We start from the raw sequence: 19,208 nt of genomic DNA, 5'->3' as shown, positions 1-19,208 counted from the left end.
GTTTCCAGATTTGGAAGTGGAAGCACCACATTGCTTAGTTCTCAAAGTCCCTTGGGACTGAAACCTGGTGCTTTTTGAATGTCTCAGAGTGGCTGGAGTGGCTCTAAAAGGAGCTGGAAAGGACCAGTTCTTAGTAGGCCAGTGCCTACTAAATCTAGGAGGTTGTACTTGTAAGAAATCTTTCACAGTTTGCATAGATTTAGCTTTATCTTCCATCTTTTTTAGAACTTCTTCAGCCTTATTGCCAAACAGGTGGTCCTGCTGCAAAGGAGCATTCAACAGTTTTGCTTTAACATGATCAGGCAGAGATTGTTCCTTAAGCCAAGCATGCCTTATAAGCACAGACCCAGTAACAGCAGCTCTGCAAGAGGCCTCTAAAGAATCAAAACCACATTGCATAGTATGTTTGCCAACTTGTTCAGCTGAATGCAGTAAATCCTGTAAATCTTTATTCTCCACACAGTCAGAAATCAACATCATTTTCTGTTTAAGCAGTCCCATGATATGCTGTTGATATTTTAGCATATGGAATTGACAGTTTAAAGCCCTGATTGCTAAGGTTGCAGAAGTAAACCTTTTTACCCCATCTATCCAGCGCCCTGGAGTCTCTATCAGAAGGGGTAGGATTTTTAGCAGTGGAAGCCTTAATGCCCTTGGCCCCCTGAGAAATGGTTTCAGGGTCAGCAACAGGATTTTTGAAAAGGAATTTGTGGGACTCAGGAACCCTGTAGTACCTGTCTGGTTTGCTAGGGACTGGAGGCAAGGAATCAGGGGCCATACTGGATTCCAAAAACACATCATCAACAATGTCTAGAACAGGAGAAATAGCCAAAGGCCTATGCTGAGGAAGAAGAAGGAAATCCCTAAACCTCTTTTTTGATTCAAAGAAATCCTGACTTTCCCAGTGGAAATGCTTGCTTAAGGCATGTAAAGTTTCCCCAAAAGAGAAATCCTCAGGTGGAGAAGCAGAGGAAATGGAATCCTCTGCATCAGAGTCCTCATAAGTAGATATGAACAAATCCAGATCATTAGAAGAGTCAGAAGAAACAGAGTCCTGTTCAGAAGATTCATAGTCAAGTTCAATCCTAGGCCTCTTGGAGGGGGGGGGGGGTTGACTACCCCTAATTAGAATAATTAAATCCTCAGCCATTTTGATCATTTGTTTTTTAGGCATAAGGGCCTGAACATGTGGCCTGGGCATCGGTTTTTTAGACATAGATCAAGATTTAGGCCTTAGTACTGAAGTTGGAGTCAGTTTAATATGCAAGTCTGTAGGCCTGAATACACCCTCAGAAGCCAGTGCCTGCTCAGCAGCTCCAGACCCATCCAAGGTAGAGACATCCGCGGGTTCCATATGTGACGCATCTCGCAGCATACCGGACTCCGAATGGGTCTCAGTAGAGGCCTGCGAATCAGAAGTAGCGGGTATCAGGGGCTGCGAAAGCACCTCACTGAGTACCGGCGAACTGGCAACTGGCTTAGGAGAAGCTTCATCAGCAGTTTTGGACCTCAACAGCCTGTCTCTGTCTTTTTCTTTGTGTTTTTTCAGTATTCCGGTAGTCAGATGGCTAACCGACGTCATTTCTGGATAATTAAACCGAGAACCAAAATATTTAGAGGCAAAAATGTACCAATGACGGACATTGATTAAATAAAGCACAAAACTGACAGCAAGGTACATCGTGGTCAGGGCCTAGGCAAGGAATACAGTACAAATGAAAATCCTTATGAGGTATTTGTTTCCCACAAGTAATACAATTATTAACTTTTACTGACATCGGTATGGAGCAAGAAAAGGTTTCCCCAACGGTGTACTTAGCTTTTAGTTGAAGACTTCGATTCTGAAAATCGAAAAAACAAAAATTTCAGGAGTCGGCTGACCGGCACTTGTGAACTGTTTCTGCTTCAGGCACCGCACGGCAAGAAAGACTGATGTAATGGCGTCGGCTGCATGTTTTATACCCCTGATGACCTGACGTCATGGAAGAAGGGACAGCAACTGATGCAGGACCCAAGACTTTGTTAATCAGGCCAGCAGATTACCCAAATGTAATGACTGCAACAGTGAAACACGAAGAACATCTTACTCTTTCCAGCTGATTGGATGTAACCTTTCAGCCAGATTCCAATACAGTCTAACAATATCTGCTAATCATGTTATGCTTCTCTGAGACAAGTAATAGCCTACTAGGATACAAATAATCAAGTCTGGAAACAACACTGTTCCATCTAAAAAAATCGGAGCAGTATTATGAAATAAAGCATCAGCACCAAAAACAAATGTATATCACTAAAATAGGACAAAACTGCTCTAGAATGAACTAAAAAATTCAACAAGATGTAAATGCAGCCAAAAGCAGCTCAGAATTCACTGATGGCAAAACTCAAGATAGTTAACACTGCTGTAACAATCACCATTATTGTTCATTCACAATCATCTGACATATGTACATACTGTACTTCTCTGACTAAAACATTCCTAAGACAACTAGCACACATCCTTCCCTTAACTAAGTCCCATATACATTTTTAGGTTATAAAAAAGTGGCTATGAACCCTAAAAATCTTGGGACATTCAGGCTCAATAGTATATCTTAGATTTATCCATTCATGCAAGACACCCATATCCCTAATACTCCAGCACATAACAAATATAACACTCTTCAAAAGGATCTGTCCAAATCTCTGGATGACAACCAATATCATTCTATTATCTCTAACCCTCAACTCTACCTCTCCAGACCCGTGTCAACCAGTTTTCATTTACTCACACCTTTCCAAGACATTACAGAAAAGAATGCCAGCCTAACTTCTGCAACATTTAGAGTCTAGAGGACTACTGTCGTAACTAACATGAGCAATGCAAAGGACATAGTGCTACAACTGCATTCTTCAGCTTCAAGTATGCTATCTATAATAACATAAATAATGGTAAATTAAGATGAATTATCTTATTGACTTAGTCAATCCATTCATCTCAGAGTCTTACCTATAACTTCTCCAAATACGTCTGGTATGGTGGGAGACTGAGAAGGAGTAAGATAACAGCTGTTAATGACAGAAAAAGCACAGGAAATACTCTAAAAGTCAACTTACGATTAGATAATTGTTAAGAGACAGCACACTAATTGTGTATATGAGTTCCAGAAATAAAAAAAAAGCAGAAAGATGAAAAAATGGGAAAAAATTCAACAGGAGGAAAATGAATGAAGGACCTGGGAGAAAAATGTGGCTACTGCCTTGCTGAAGGTGAGCTAATTGGCGCAATGAAGGAGCCAAGAAGAAATGAGATCCTGAAGGATAAGCCTGATAAAGCATACATGGAGGTAGTCAAAATAAGTGAGACACAGAATGAACATATGAAAGCCAACAAAAAAAGTACAGGAAATGGAAAAAGCGCTGAATTGGTATGATGGAGAAATAGAGCAATTACAAAGAGAAGAGGTAGGTACAAAGGGGAGAATTTCAGCAATTGAATCAATAGTTAAGAGGTGACTGGTGGCACAAAATTGGAACTATGAACTTAATGGCTAAGAAATGACCAAATTTACAAATCTGGACATTTGCACATGAGACTGTGTTAGTTATCTGCCTTACAAGTCAGGTCTGTTTTTACATTATATTAGTATATTATTCTACAAGCTAGAATATGCCAAGTATGGTGGACATTTAAAAAAAGCAGTGTTTCCATGGCAACTTATTCAGGCTGTACCAATGATCATGTGAATGTAGTTAACCGAAGTGAGTAAATTTCTTTTTCCAATATAGCTGCAAATTTATTTTAAAGATTGTTAGTCACAAAATGATTCATAGAAAATTGGTATTTTTTTTCTTTTAATAGTCAAATTAAAATGTAAGTGTGAATGTTATAGAGGCTACAAGCATGAAGGCTATATACTTGTTCAGAATTAGCTGCAGAAGCAGAAGTCAGCAGCAGGAATAAAACTTAAGCCTCTGAGACTAAAAAAGCAAAGTGAAAGTATTATTATTATTATTATTATTGCTGTTATTATAACTATTATTATTAATATATACCAATAACAGTTCAGTGGCACAGAAGGATAAAGCACTGACTATGGTGTAGGAAATCCCTGCTCAAGAGCAGTTGAGATGCCTGTAGGAGATGACAAGGAGGATGGGAGTGCGTGGCTGTTGCCAGCTCACCCATCCATGGAAGGGCTGTAGGTGGCTTGGATCACCACAAGGGTGACACCAAAGGTGGCATCTACCAATAGCACTAGGCAATACTCGGTGAAGATTGAAGCAGCAGAGTCTGCACAGTTAAAAAGCTGAGCACCAGTAAACTGAGAGGAATTTAGCATGTAGACGCATGCTTTCCCTCAGGAGAATGCAATAGGAGGCTCAACAGCAGTGGCTAAGGGGGTGGAGGTGCACTTAATGAGAGAGGGTAGGTCACCCCCCAAGGATGCGGAATGGAATGATGATTGGAATTCTAAGGTTGAAACAAATGAGTTGTACGGCTTTTGCCCAGCCTGGGAGAGCAAGCTCCTTGTGCCACAGAATGAGTGGCCAACTGGGTGTCATTAATGCAGCCATCAGGCAAGGTCCTGGGTAGAGGGAGCAGAAAAATATAATGATGATTATAGTTTTACCTTTTCTTTCTAATGGCACCTGAATTTAAAATTAAAATCCTGACTTTTACTTCATGGCTAAGCACTTGGTACCATAAGCAGGGGATTCATTGCCTGTTGGTCTGGTATGAGATGAGTGGGAACATCACCTGCTTTGCTGTAGGAACATTGTAGTTGCTTCCTCAGGGTGTATATATACTTAACTAGGCAGCTTTTTCTCTGCATCACATGCTTTTTTATTCCTGTACAAATTACACCCGAAAATATAAAACAAAATATATATTTGGTGAAAACTTAGATGAAAGTAGCTTTGCTATAAGAAGTTAAAAAATGGATAGTCTTTAAGGTTTCACTTCCCTTCATCTTTGAATTCATTACCTTCAGGTGTTCTAGAACCCTTTCTGTGACTGCACTACATCACAAAAGATTATATAATAGTTTACTACAAGTAAACAGTTGGAGTAGAGCAGTAACTTTCGTATGCCTTATGAACAACCAACATATGATCATTCAACAAAAAAGTCCTAAATCAGAACTCACTAAGAACATAACTAACCTATGCCACCTCAACAAATTAAAACAAAATCTTTTCTTGCATGGGAGTTAATTCCCCTGCACCCTAACACCCCAACACCAATAGATACTAACTCCACAGCCATAAAACAATGAGGAAAGGAGAAACTCCCCAAAACAGTGCACAGCAGTCCCTCAGAAATAATATTCCCACTGTGCATTACACGTGTCTACAATAAGAAGTGAATTTGGCCAGTTGTGATTAGGTACTTCAGATCAACTAGTCACCAGGGAGGGCAGGTGTAATCATTGTCATTGGGAATAGTTTTAATTACCCAAATATAGGCAGATTGGAAAAACTTCTACATTAAAAAATGCATTCTAGGGGGATTTCATTCATTTTAAAAAAATAAATAAAAAACAACACACTGTCTGAGTTCACACAAGAATGAAGGTAACAGCACACACAGTATTATAACAGCAAACAAGAGTACCATTTTTTTTCCTTCAGTAGTTCTCCTCTCATTGATAAATATTGAGTATGATGCCATTATATTTGTCTACAAATCAGGAAATATCTCCTTGCTAGACATTAACTGCAAAAAGTAAACTTGCTTCTATCTAACACAGACAAGGAATTAATGATTAATAATGATTACATATTACTGTAAAGGATGCTTAAAAAAGTTTGATATATTTTTTTAGCTGAGGAAAGTGGACTGAGTCACATGAGTCTATCTGTAGTCATTTTAGTCACATTCCTGTTTTGATAAAATGAAATAAAATACTTTATAAATCATGTAAACATATATCATTAAATGAAAAACACATGTACAAATGTTTATGCATTGCTTTTATGCTAGAATTAAATGCCAGTTGCCAGGATAAAACAGTGGGGCTTTAATGCTTTTTTGAAAGGAAGAAAGGTGAGGAGTTTTGAAATATGATGGCAGAAAGAGAGAGAGAGAGATTTCAACAACCTTGGGACTCGTTTATAAAGAAGAAAACATTCAGTTGTGTGAGTTTACTTAGTAAGGTAGATGTTCTAAGAACTCTAGCTTTTATCTCAGTACTGAGTTTTCTTGCAGTGAATGAAATTAATTTGAGGTACATATGTTTGCAAATGGTAGTTCTAAGGATAAAACTGGCAGAGAGTTGGATAGGTAACATACTACCTGTATAATGTAACATAGTGATGTTTGATTTTTAGTGAAGGATATATGAGTCAGATTTCTTTGTTTATGCAAGATTATAAGAATTTGCTGTAGTAAACTATGCATAATCTGACTTCAGGGTTGTAGAAGATATGCCAAGGTTTTTAGTGTCTCTTGGTATTTGATGCTGAAGTAAATGGAAGGTCTTCATTTTAGACTGGAAGTCACAGATTGCTTGGGTTACTTGATTGTAAAGGTGAGTGAAGGGTTTACTCCAAATGTCTAGGTGTTTAAATAGTGACATATTCTTTGGAAGAGTTTAAATGTGACAGCATCAGTGTAGTGTATTTTATGAGGCCCAGTTTTTACAGATGTCTAAAATATAACTATATAAATATGTATAAAATAAGAACATTGTTTCTTGATATTGTTGCTGAGCTATAAGTTGATGTTTTAACTGCTACACGAGATGTTCCTTATGATATTGAGAGTCACATGATAAAATCATCTATATAACAAAGATCATTTTTAGGGTAATACAAATGACATACGAGTAATGAAAAAAGAAAACAAAAAGGGGGGGGCTAAAACTGATCTCTTGGGCAATAATTGGTAGATGAATGAGGGGAGATAGAGAGAGAGAGAGACAAAAAGGGAGATAATAGCATTGTAAGGTACTTAATTAGTTCTATCATTAGTTAGCCTTACACTCAAAGGTGAATGATACTAATGAAGATGGCAGCAGTATCTGAGTTTTTTGTTATTGTTATGAAAACACTTTATTTAGCAGCAATGAAGTTTGCAGTTTATGCAGTCCACATGCATAGTACACCTTTCTTCAAGTTTCCAGCAGGTGTCCTGTTATTTTAAAATTTTAACTGTAATTTTCTTCATTAACTATTATATTCAGAAGAAAAGCAATCCAGAACAAAAGTATAATCGAGTTGCATTTCTCAATGGTTATTAATTCTTCCATCTAGTCCAGTTTCACCCCATAAATCCCATGTTTTCACTTATTAATTATTTTTCTGTTTCTCTTCTGTCCTTTCTTCTGCAGTCTTAATGCTCGACATAATTACTTCCTCTATACTGGATTCTTGCCATTTCCTCCACTTTATGTAGTGTCTTTCTTTGTCACTAATATTAAGTGTTAAAAGCTCCTGACTATATCTTAGAGTTGTTATTTGTAGACTCCAACTAAGGATGATTAAATCCTTTGTTAGGCTTATGTCAGGTCCCTAGGTTTGCCCTATAAAGTGTTGTATTTGCCGTTTTTAATCTTTTACATTGCCAGAATGTGTGATCTCAACTCTTCTGATGATCTTTCTTGCCTCTCTACCACTTTCATCAACCAGTGTGAGTATTTTGTGAAGCATAGTAGGAGTATAAAAGTATTTCCAGAAACAGTACTATGCAAAAATGTGGAACCTCTGTGTTTTCATGGCATACCTAAGGGTCAACTATATTTCTCGCCATTGCTGGGGTGAAATTTACCTACCAAAAACTCCACTCCAACCTTATATTAAATCATTCTCTCATCCTTGAAAATTATTAACTAATATGCTTCAGGTCCTACTCAGGATTCTCTTGTTTGATGATATTTCTTTCCTGGACCCTATTACGAGGTCATCTATATCAGGTCTCTTGGCTTTCTTTTCCTTTATATACTCCATATTTATGCCCCTATATAGCATTATTTCATTCTCATTCAGTTGAAAGTACTATATGACCAGCTCCCATCTCTTAATCTCTCATGCTTTGTACTATTTGTTCCCAAAATGGTGGCTCTTAACACAACAATCTCCAATAATACACTGCTGTAGCTTTAAAATCCTCTCTGTCTTTCTTTTCTAGCACCCCATTTTGAGCTATTCAATTATCCATGTGTGTATCTTTTGTTTTCTAATGTTTTCTCGGAATGTCACTATTCCAGAGAAACTTTTCTGCTAATCTGTCTAGCTGTCCTGCCCAATCATTCCCATGATCTATCCTTTTACAGCACTTTTTCAGCAGTTGTAACGTGTTCTTTTGCTCTGTCTCCACTTGACCCATCACTTTGTCATAGGTCCATATGTATATACTAAGCTAACAACCAGTAGGGCCTTTATAACCTTAGCCACACAACACAATGTCTACTAATTTAATTATGTTTCTCTTCACCTTTTGTTATTTAAGTCTCTCAACCAGCAATGCTGTGTTTTTGGTATCCTTTCTGAAATAGCCCTGCCCAAGTGAAAGTTTCCTGACTCATTTGTCATATTCAGTTATTCTTCCATATATTTTTGTGCTTGCCTGAGTTGCTGCTGCTACCCTTCTGTCAGCCTTTCCCTTCTCTTTGGTATTCTTTCACTCTTGCTAGACCTTGGAGATAGCTCTGGTTACTACTGCTCCATTCTTGCCTAGCCACTCTGGCAATTTCACATTATATTTTTCTCTTGAATAATTCCCATTCTTTACTTGTTACTTCCTCATTGGATCTACAGTGCATTAACTGTTTCATGGATAACGAAAGCCACGTGTTCTGGAAATCTTTCTCTCTGTAATAAGTATGCAGGAAAGTGTCAATGTCTATCTCTCCCTTCATCTCTATTTTTTAGTGTTAACACAGCTGGCACATCTTTGGGTGTGTTTCCTAATCCATTATCACATATCTCTGCTCCTCCTTATGTTTGAGTACATCTTGTACCACGTTATCATCCAACCACAACTAACAAGCTATATAATTCAAGACAACAAACGATCTGATTGAAGTTAAATAAACAATATCCATTATCTCAAAACTCCTTGCACCTTTGCTCTACAGTGGAAGGTCAGTCAGCCAGTCTTCCCTATTTTGCCAAATTCATAGCACTTAGTATACTCAGGCAATGTAACAATTGTCTGATGCTCACAGATAATGATTTATTACTTAGCTCAAAACAGCCTATATTTGAGAGATGCAAATATTTAAATTGTTTGGAGGCCTCACTCTCACGACCAAGCACATCCAGTGAGCATTTTTCACAATCTCTACACCCCTCACATGCTCACTCCACATTATCATATGCTGAGGTGTTTAAAAATCCCCACCTAAGCCTTTACAGTGCATTAAGAGCCAGGTCGAATGTAAAATAAACATTACAACACCGACTGGCACAAACACTGTTGAAAGTCACTTTAGAAGAGAATGTCCTAAATCCAGTACACTAAAACAACTTACCCACATAAATAGAAATATACTGGTGATTGGTGACTCCATCATTAGGGATTTGAATGCTTCACTAATGAGACTGGACCAAAGCAGCATGATAGTGAGCTTTCAGGTGCCAGGACAGCTAATGTTTCACATGTCCTGTTAACCCTTAAACTAGACAAGTATGATTACAAAATGGTGGCGGTCCCTGTTTGGGTAAATGACCTAGTGCACAATATACAAAGGGATAGGCACAATGCCTGACAGAGCTCCCCATCTATGTCACTAATGAAGGAAAGACCCTGCTATTGAGTGGAATTCTTCCATCACAAATATTATACCAATTATAAAAAAAAAAAGATGATTGACTTTAACAATTGGCTAAATAGCTGGTGTCATTCTAGTGGGACCCAATTTATGTCAGCATTGGATGAGATGCTTGACAACCATAAGATGAACTGCACCTCTCATTCTCATTCTGCATACTGGCAAAAGCTTTTGTTGCCCCCATCGTGCCTGTTTTAGGCAGGATTAAGTTAATGGAACATCCATGATAACTGCCAAAAACAAACCAGCCACTGCATCACCTTATGTGGCTCTATTCAATGTTAGACGTCTGCACAACAAATTGCCAGACCTAGAGGCCCTCCTGCATTTGTAGCACATTCATGTGTGTATTTCTACAGAAACTTGGTTTAGGTGCTCAGAGAGCACCTCCTTATTACCTGGGTTTTGTGCTTACCACTCATTTTGAATTGATGGAAAATGTGGTGGTGCATTAATATTTGTTAGAGTATGCATTAAATCATGACAGATACCTAGCAATCTATAAGTGGAACTTATAGAGATACAGGACCCCCCCATGACCCTGAAAACCATATAAGATTCCTAAATGTTATTGGAAAAATCCCTATAAGCATGCACTCTGTCATCCTGGGAGACTTCAACTACCCGGTGAAAACTTCGGCACCTACACCACCAAAGTAGAATATGCACAAAAATTCTTAGATTGTATAAAGAAGAACTCCCTGGATCAAATAGTTAAGAAATCCACTAGAGGACAGAATATGCTTGACCTCGTCCTCACAAACTTAACATCTGTATGTTGTGTCCCCTTGGTATCCCCTTCACTGATTAAGTCAGACCACAGAATAGTCATCATATTCAAAATCTCCAAACTTACAGATGCAAACATCTCAGAATTCAAGGACTTCAAATGTAAAATATCCTAATTTTATATGATGTGGTATCCAAAGTTGACTATAGTGGTACTATCTAAAATGGTAACGCTGCAAATAAGTGTAACAGAGCACTTTGTACAAGGGAGACCAGAGCAGAAAATAATCTGTGGGAATGTAGGCCTGTAAGCTTAACAACAGTGACAGAGAAAATCGTGGAGAGAATCATGAGGAGGAGTGATCATATCAATAGAAGACAGCAATTTCCTGGACAGCAATCATCAAGTTCATGGCCAGAAGGAACTGTCAGCTAAACCTTATCCAGATTTATGGCTAGCTAGTGAAAATGATAAGGGAGTACCAGTAGACATAGCTTACAGGACTTCAGCAAGGTCTTTGAACAGGTCAGACACAGGAGGTCAACAATAAAATATGTTGGGTTGGTGGTGGGACCAAAACAAAACAACTAGGTAACTGCATGACTGAATGCAAAGACCCAGAAGGTTACAGTTTATGGTGAGAGAAACAATGTCAGGAATTAGGAAAGAGACTAGTGGAGCACTGCAGCAGAAGAATAGCAGCGGGGGGAGGGGCAGGGGAAGAGTCCAGCAAAGGACTGCAAAAGCTGAGCATGTGGTCAACTAGGTGGCTCAATGCAAACAAATACAAAATCCTGGACTTAGGCCACAATGGCAGTGGTATGAAGTATCAGCCTCGGGGACTGGAACTAATGAGAGCAGCAGAAAAAGGATCTGGTGGTGGTGATCAGCCTCGGGGACTGGAACTAATGAGAGCAGCAGAAAAAGGATCTGGTGGTGGTGATCACATCTGGAGTAAACCACAGGCAGCTAAGTAGGAAAACAGTGACAAAAGCAAACAGAATGCCGATGTGTATCCTGGGGGGGGGGGGGGGGGTGGTTACAGAAGCAGGGAGGTAACATCACCACTTATTATGCCTCACTCAGATCACACCATCAGTGCTATATCCAGTATCCAGAAAGAATTCAAAGGAAAACTACAGACATATCCGTGATGGAGAAGGAATAAGAGCAGAATCTAAAGGAGCTACAGCTCTTATCATTTGAGACAAGAAGAAACAGATGTGGCACAATGCTGCTGCACAGCGTGTCAGAGAAATTGGATGGGGTCATTCTGAACAGGAAGGACAGATCAGAAAGGAGAAGGGACAGGAATCAAATTGTAGTGACTAGCAACTATGTGGATCTCTTAAAAGTACTCATTCACAGAGAGCATTGTAAACCCATGAAATGGACTACTGGAACGGGTGGTGGAAGGGAATCCACAAAGGTATTGAAGAGAAGCATGTAACAAGTCAAAAAAAGGGATAAGCAGTAAGGTTACAATGGATGCTAAATGCACTTTAAAATGACAGATTAGATAGTTTTATTGACTCCTTGTGTCATCATGTAAATATAGTATCACCTGAACTGCTGCTGTCGCTAATCCCATTTTTGTGGTAAAGTGATAAGGGGTTCATGTAAGTTGCATTATACAGATGTACATAGCACTGCTTTCCTTAGCTGCAACTATAATGATGCCAAAGAGGTCATTGTTCCCCTCTACCCATCACTCATTAGACCCATTATAGAGTACAATGCCCCTTTTGGTATGTATCTCACAAGACATCTACAACAACTGGAAAGGCTGCAGAAATACCTCACAAAGAGGATTACCAGCCTCAAACAGATGCCCTACACAGACGGTCTCAAAAAACTCCAGCTTTACTCCATCACATATCGCCTACTCAGAGGCGATCTCTGCCTAACATATGAAGCTATGTCAAACCCAGAGCTGTTGGACGTGCTCCACTTAAAGAAATTCCAATCCCTCCGAGCTACATGCACTAGGGACCTAAACCTTGTCACCACAATAAACAGAACATGCTGGAGGGATAGATTCCTGTCAAAGAGACTTCCCATACTCTAGATCAAACTACCTATCTATATCAAACAAAGCTCCTCATTAGCACTCTTCAAGAAAAATCTTGATGATTGGATGGGAAATAGGAAATTCACCCTGGGGATCACCTCTGTGGTGCTGCTCAACAGGGGCACAGGAAAATAGTTTTCTTGGGTGGCAAAAGCCAGGGTACCTTTTTGGCTAGGCTTATATAGGCCCTAGGACCATTAGCCTAGTACCTACCTATGAACATACCTCTCAACTGTCTAGATTTTTGCTTCATAGTTTTGGTTTGTTCCTCATAAAATGTGTGGTTTTCTGACAAATCATTAAGAACTGAAGTCACTAAATAATGACATACATTTGAGTTTCAGACTTCATACCCTTTAGGAAATACATGCTAATACAAATCCTGTTATTCTATCAACTTTCTAAGTTTATAAGTGCAATATTTAAAATTTGTCCCTATTTTTGAGCCTCCCCCCCATTATTTTAAGCCTTGTCCAGATTGTGCTAAGAGGTTGAGAGCTATGCCAGCTAGTATTAAAACCCACTCTTTAAATCAGTGTTTCTTCAACAAATCCTGCATGAAGTCAAGAGAAAGATGCAGAAAGCACGGTTCTCTCAGATTTGGTCAGGAGGACCGTCCCTCATTGTATAGCACTGTCCATTACTTATATACACACAGGCATATCTTCTGTCTAAATTGTAATTAAATAAATTAAACTGAAAAAACGAGTGCAGCGAAAGTAAGATAAAACACAAAGGTTTAATTCCAAATGGGTGCACACAAACGGATGAGCGCTTTCACAATAATAGCTTCTTCAGATCCTTCTGACAAACCCATAAGTCTTCTCTTTATATAATTAATCCAATTAACTACTTAATGAGGAAATGCTCATCTGCATTTAAAACATTAAAACAAATACATGAAAAAGTGTATAAGTACATGTATGAATATAAAAATATATATATAAAAAATACTTAAATTACAAACATATATAACTAAATAGATTAAAAACTAAAAATATATTCAGAAATACATCTACAAAACATTGAATGTAAAGGCTTTATGTACAAAGATCCATCAAATGTTCACAATGTTCAACACATGAAGCTGATATCATATAATACACTTTCATTCTTCCATAATGACTGGATTGGGCAGCATAGGTGTATCTGGAACATTCAAATTATTTAATGTGCCTACGTTGTCTCAACTTGGGTTTGATTGAGGCCCTCTCGTTCAAACCATGTCCCCTATCTGCCTTTAATATGATAATCCAATCAGTCTCCTTAGCTTCTGTGAAATTCATAATGTCACCACCCCTCTTATTAACAGTAATGGTCTCTAAAACCCTGAACAGAAAGGTATGATCCCCATCATTAGAGGCTACATGTCTCGCAAGAGCATTGTGAGGGGTACCTTTCCTTATGTGGTAAATGTGTTCCCTCATTCTGTCCTGTAACGGACGATTGGTTTTACCAATGTAAAAACTCGGGCAAGCCTGGCAGGTGGCTAAATACACCACATTCAATGTCATACAATTTGCATCTGCCCTAGTAGAAAAGGTAACATTTTCATCTGGATGGGTACATACCTCACTGCTGTCTATAAAGGAGCAAAAGTTGCAGTGACCACAAGGTTTAGTATATCCATTATTCATCATGGTCCTACCAGATCTAGGATGACACAGTAATCGTTTCAAGTTATTCTTGTTCCTATATAGGAAACCTGGTGTCTCCCCCACAATATGTTTCAGTTCATCATCTGCAAGGAGAATATCCCAGTGCCTATTAATGATTTCCCTCAGATGGTATAAATCAGAGGTAAAGTGAGTGGAGAACTTAACAGGTGCACATGTCGTGTGGTTTCCAGTCACCTCATGCTGGCTTCTGGGTCCAAAATATGGTAGACCTGTAGTGGAACGTAAGTTCTCTGCCTCTTCTAAATATGAGGTAATCTCACCAACACTATATCCCCGGGTTAATAATCTACTCTTATATAGTGCATGTGCACCTGTTAAGTTCTCCACTCACTTTACCTCTGATTTATACCATCTGAGGGAAGTCATTAATAGGCACTGGGATATTCTCCTTGTAGATGATGAACTGAAACATATTGTGGGGGAGACACCAGGTTTCCTATATAGGAACAAGAATAACTTGAAACGATTACTGTGTCATCCTAGATCTGGTAGGACCATGATGAATAATGGATATACTAAACCTTGTGGTCACTGCAACTTTTGCTCCTTTATAGACAGCAGTGAGGTATTTACCCATCCAGATGAACATGTTACCTTTTCTACTAGGGCAGATGCAAATTGTATGACATTGAATGTGGTGTATTTAGCCACCTGCCAGGCTTGCCCGAGTTTTTACGTTGGTAAAACCAATCGTCTGTTACGGGACAGAATGAGGGAACACATTTACCACATAAGGAAATGTACCCCTCACAATGCTCTTGCGAGACATGTAGCCTCTAATGATGGGGATCATACCTTTCTGTTCAGGGTTTTAGAGACCATTACTGTTAATAAGAGGGGTGGTGACATTATGAATTTCACAGAAGCTAAGGAGACTGATTGGATTATCATATTAAAGGCAGATAGGGGACATGGTTTGAACGAGAGGGCCTCAATCAAACCCAAGTTGAGACAACGTAGGAACATTAAATAATTTGAATGCTCCACATACACCTATGCTGCCCAATCCAGTCATTATGGAAGTAATGAAAGTGTATTATATGATATCAGCTTCATGTGTTGAACATTGTGAACATTTGATGGATCTTTGTACATACATCCTTTACATTCAATGTTTTGTAGATGTATTTCTGAATATATTTTTAGTTTTTAATCTATTTAGTTTTATATGTTTGTAATTTAAGTATTTTTTATATATATATATATATATATATATATATATTTTATATTCATACATGTACTTATACACTTTTTATGTATTTGTTTTAATGTTTTAAATGCAGATGAGCATTTCCTCATTAATTAGTTAATTGGATCAATTATATAAAGAGAAGACTTATGGGTTTGTCAGAAGGATCTGAAGAAACTATTATTGTGAAAGCGCTCATCCGTTTGTGTGCACCCATTTGGAATTAAATCTTTGTGTTTTATCTTACTTTCGCTGCACTCGTTTTTTCAGTTTAATTTATTTGACTTATCACTCACGAAGTGCTAGCGTTTACTTGTGGAACGTTGGACATTGGTTACTAAATTGTAATTAAGTTAACATGACAAGGTGTTGCATTGTGCTAAATGATGGTAAAACCTTACCACCAAAAACCTTGCTACCAAAGTCAAACATGGAACAAGATTTTAGGTTGTTATTCAAAGTTCAATGCAAATATCTTTGTTGTGGAATAATAATGCAGGACTGATGAAAATTCAGAAGGAAAATGCAGAAGTATTATTTCACAAACAGGGTGATTAACATATAGCATATTCCCAGAGTTGCACAGTCCTGCTTTTTTAACAAATCAGAGTTGGGCATAAACCATGACTATGATGTGGAACTATGATGTGGAAAGTGATGAGTAAGGAAGGGGGGTGGGAGTAAGACAGAAAATAAAATTAACAAGGTGATGTTGCTGTTAATATGGATATCTGCCATTTCAGGTGAATTAAATGATCTTTGTGCTTCATTCTACCATAAAGGTCAAAAACTGGAGGCTGAATGCATGAAATTAAATTCTGTGACAGGTGATAAACATGGTGGAAATATTTGAAAAAATGCATAAAAAGGACATTAGGATACCCAAGGAAAATAAGAAGGTTTAATTTACCTAGCATTTTTTTATTATTTTTTTTTATCTAACATTATTTCTATGTTTCCAGTTAAGGTATACTTGCTGTATAAAAACTGTAGCCACTGTAAATATTTAACAAAAAGAAGGCCTCGTGAGAAAAACTGAAATTATTTTACTGATTGCATTAGCAATCATTTGCATTAATATATAACAAAATGCAAAACTTATGGTATATATAGATATATTTTATATATATATATATATATATATATATATATATATATATATATATATATATATAGAACTGCTGTAAAAAAGCGGCACAATAAGAAATGCAATGGACACTTTCAATTATGAAACCAAAAGAAGGCATCCGCTGATCCATTACTGATGGATTTGCGGCACATCAGCAAAAGCAGATGACATCAGAATTACTCAGTCTAGGGATCTAAACCTCTTCCGCAACATCAACAGAATGGTTTGGAAGGAGAAATATATTTTGCAGAGGATACCACTGGTGTGGAACAGACTCTTCATCCACATAACACAAAGTTCATCCCTGTCAGTTTTCAAGCTCAACTTAGATCTATGGATGGGAACAGAAAATTTATCCCAGGACAGCCCCCTATATGACCAATGGATAGATGCAGCTCCTAAATGCTTTATTCCACGCATGGGTCACCTCAAATTATCTCTGGTAAGATACTACTTATTCTCATTAGGGGTAATATATAATTACTGACCAGGGGATGGGTAAGACCAATCTATCACCAAATGGGTAGGTTTTTTTGAGCACAAAAAGGGAAACTGCCTAGGCTTAAAATGGCCACCAAGGGCAGCTTGCCTACTACTTACCTATGAACCTAAGAACCACTCAGTCAGACCAATCAGTGCATCTCTCCACCTCTTGAATCTCTGAAAAATCCTATTAAACCAAAGCTGATTTTTTTTATCCTGACCACCAGAAGAGTAACGTATCCCATGCACTCTTGAATTCTGCTACTGTATTTAACTGTACTATCTCTTTAGGAAGTCTGCTTAAAGTCATCTACATTTTATGAGAAATAGTACTTCCTCATGTCAGTTCTAAGAAATCTACTACCAGTCTTCAAGACCATTGCAAGACATTATTTTTAAATTATTCAAAAAAAGCAGTCTGGAAGCATTGCTAAGAAACAAAGGCCTTATGGGAAAATAGTGCAGAAAGCATACACGTGTGATGTGAAACGAGGACAGATGACTGCCATTTGCTGACTACAGCAGGCTACATTTGGTTTTCCTAGAGAGCTGCTAATTTGTCCGGCAGCTTTCTTGGTCTCTGCAACAAAGGATTGTGTGTTTATGAATGTCATTACTGTCCAGAAGGGTGAACTCTTATGTAAATGAGTTACATTTATGTCTATATGACTAAATTGACTTCATTTCCCTTTCTTTAAAAGTAGCCTGATGCGCTGCTCACTGTATTTACTGGCTTTCCTGACCCTCCTTTCTCTTTCTCAGTCTCATATGTACCCCACCCCCAGATGTGATCCTGCTGTTTACTGCAACGGAGGTGCTGAACTTGCTGCTGTTGAAATCTGTGGTGATACTTTACCTGTACTGCTGGAAAACAACTTTACGTACTTAAAACAGAATGTTATTAGTGCTTGCCCTGGGGCTGAATGATGCACATTTTAAGAGATTACTGCTACTTATTCCTACATAGCTTAACTTTTTAATAGGTGTACAGTGATTATGTCTGATCAAACCGAGTATATATGTTTTATATAACAGTATCTGAATGTTATGTCTGTTAGGTGTATACTGTACCTTCTATTTTCCTTTTGCAGTGTTCTACCCGGAAAAGGTAAATGTTAATCTATCTACACACCCAACTGAAAACTAAATTAAATGCACTTAGCTAAGCAAATGAAAAAGAATATAGGCTATCTTATAATCGTGAAATAATACCATCACTGACTTTTTTTCGGACCTACAATTTATAGCTTCTTCTGTCTTTAGCAATGTGATTTTCTTGTATAAAACATTTTGTAGCTATAAACAGCAAAAGGCACAGTGAAAGGAATTGGTTTCTTTTAACAGCATCCTCCTTTTCGTGACTTATGCTTTAAAATGCATGAAAGGCTTATTCCCACTCTGTAATTAAATGGTCCATTTAAATTAACACTGAGTGTCTGTCAGAGCAGTTCTGATTTAGAGATACCGAGAAAGCTTTGATCTCTAGTCCAGACATCAGGTAGCATTACCTCCTCTTTAAATAACAATGACTTCAGAACTCCAACAAAGATGTAAACAATTTGTCACAACTCATTGTGATGCCAGTGTAATACCTATTTTCTGACACACAAACTGAGCATGCCCAGAAATTCACATCCTCTGTCTTCAAGCCCCTTCCCTTAGTTACACACAAACACACACGCACGCAAACTGGGTCTCAGCAGCTGTGAAGTAGTGTCTCAGGAGGGGGCTGGGGGTCTACTTAATATGCAGCTCACGTGATCTCTAGTAACATCAGCAGCATCTGAGATTATGTCAGAAAACCTACAAAGGCAGGAGAAAATATTACTAGTCAAAAGCAGCAGACTGGCTGAGAATTACGCACAGCTGCCTCTCACAGTATTTACAGCAAACGTCTGGATTCATGTTTAAAGGTAAGCCCTCTGCATTCCTCCTGCCATTGCTTTGTTTACTGTATTCTAGTGGCTGTGATGTTCTGAGATAGGAAAGGATGCTCCGTTTCAGTGCTTGCTGCCTATCAGCCTAGGTTGCATGTTATTGGCATGAACTGGTTGTAACATCATATAACGAAATAGACACTCAGGCCTTAAGCAGCCAACCACTCATCTTTCCCTATTTCAGCATAAAGAAAGAAATACAGCACTAGTGGTGATCCTTTGGGAGAAGAAG

At 38.2% G+C, this 19,208-nt stretch overlaps 1 protein-coding gene across 3 annotated transcripts in view; it reads left to right on the top strand.

Moving 5' to 3' along the window:
• SEPTIN3 (septin 3) overlaps nt 1-19,208 on the top strand; it is a 743,127-nt gene that overhangs the window by 356,449 nt on the left and 367,470 nt on the right. Inside the window, exon 1 of one of the 3 annotated variants that reach the window (XM_044075358.1) lies at nt 18,687-18,952. The exons of the other annotated variants lie outside the window; for them this stretch is intronic. Within the exon in view, the coding sequence (XP_043931293.1) occupies nt 18,943-18,952 (10 nt within the window). The 5' untranslated portion in view covers nt 18,687-18,942. Of the gene's footprint in view, nt 1-18,686; nt 18,953-19,208 lie in introns of those variants that run through there. 3 annotated transcript variants of the gene reach the window in all.

The sequence above is a fragment of the Protopterus annectens genome, chromosome 1.part1 (genome assembly GCF_019279795.1).
Source record: "Protopterus annectens isolate FY-2018-M chromosome 1.part1, PAN1.0, whole genome shotgun sequence".
NCBI lineage: Eukaryota > Metazoa > Chordata > Ceratodontiformes > Protopteridae > Protopterus > Protopterus annectens.
This window is presented reverse-complemented; position numbering and strand designations above follow the sequence as displayed.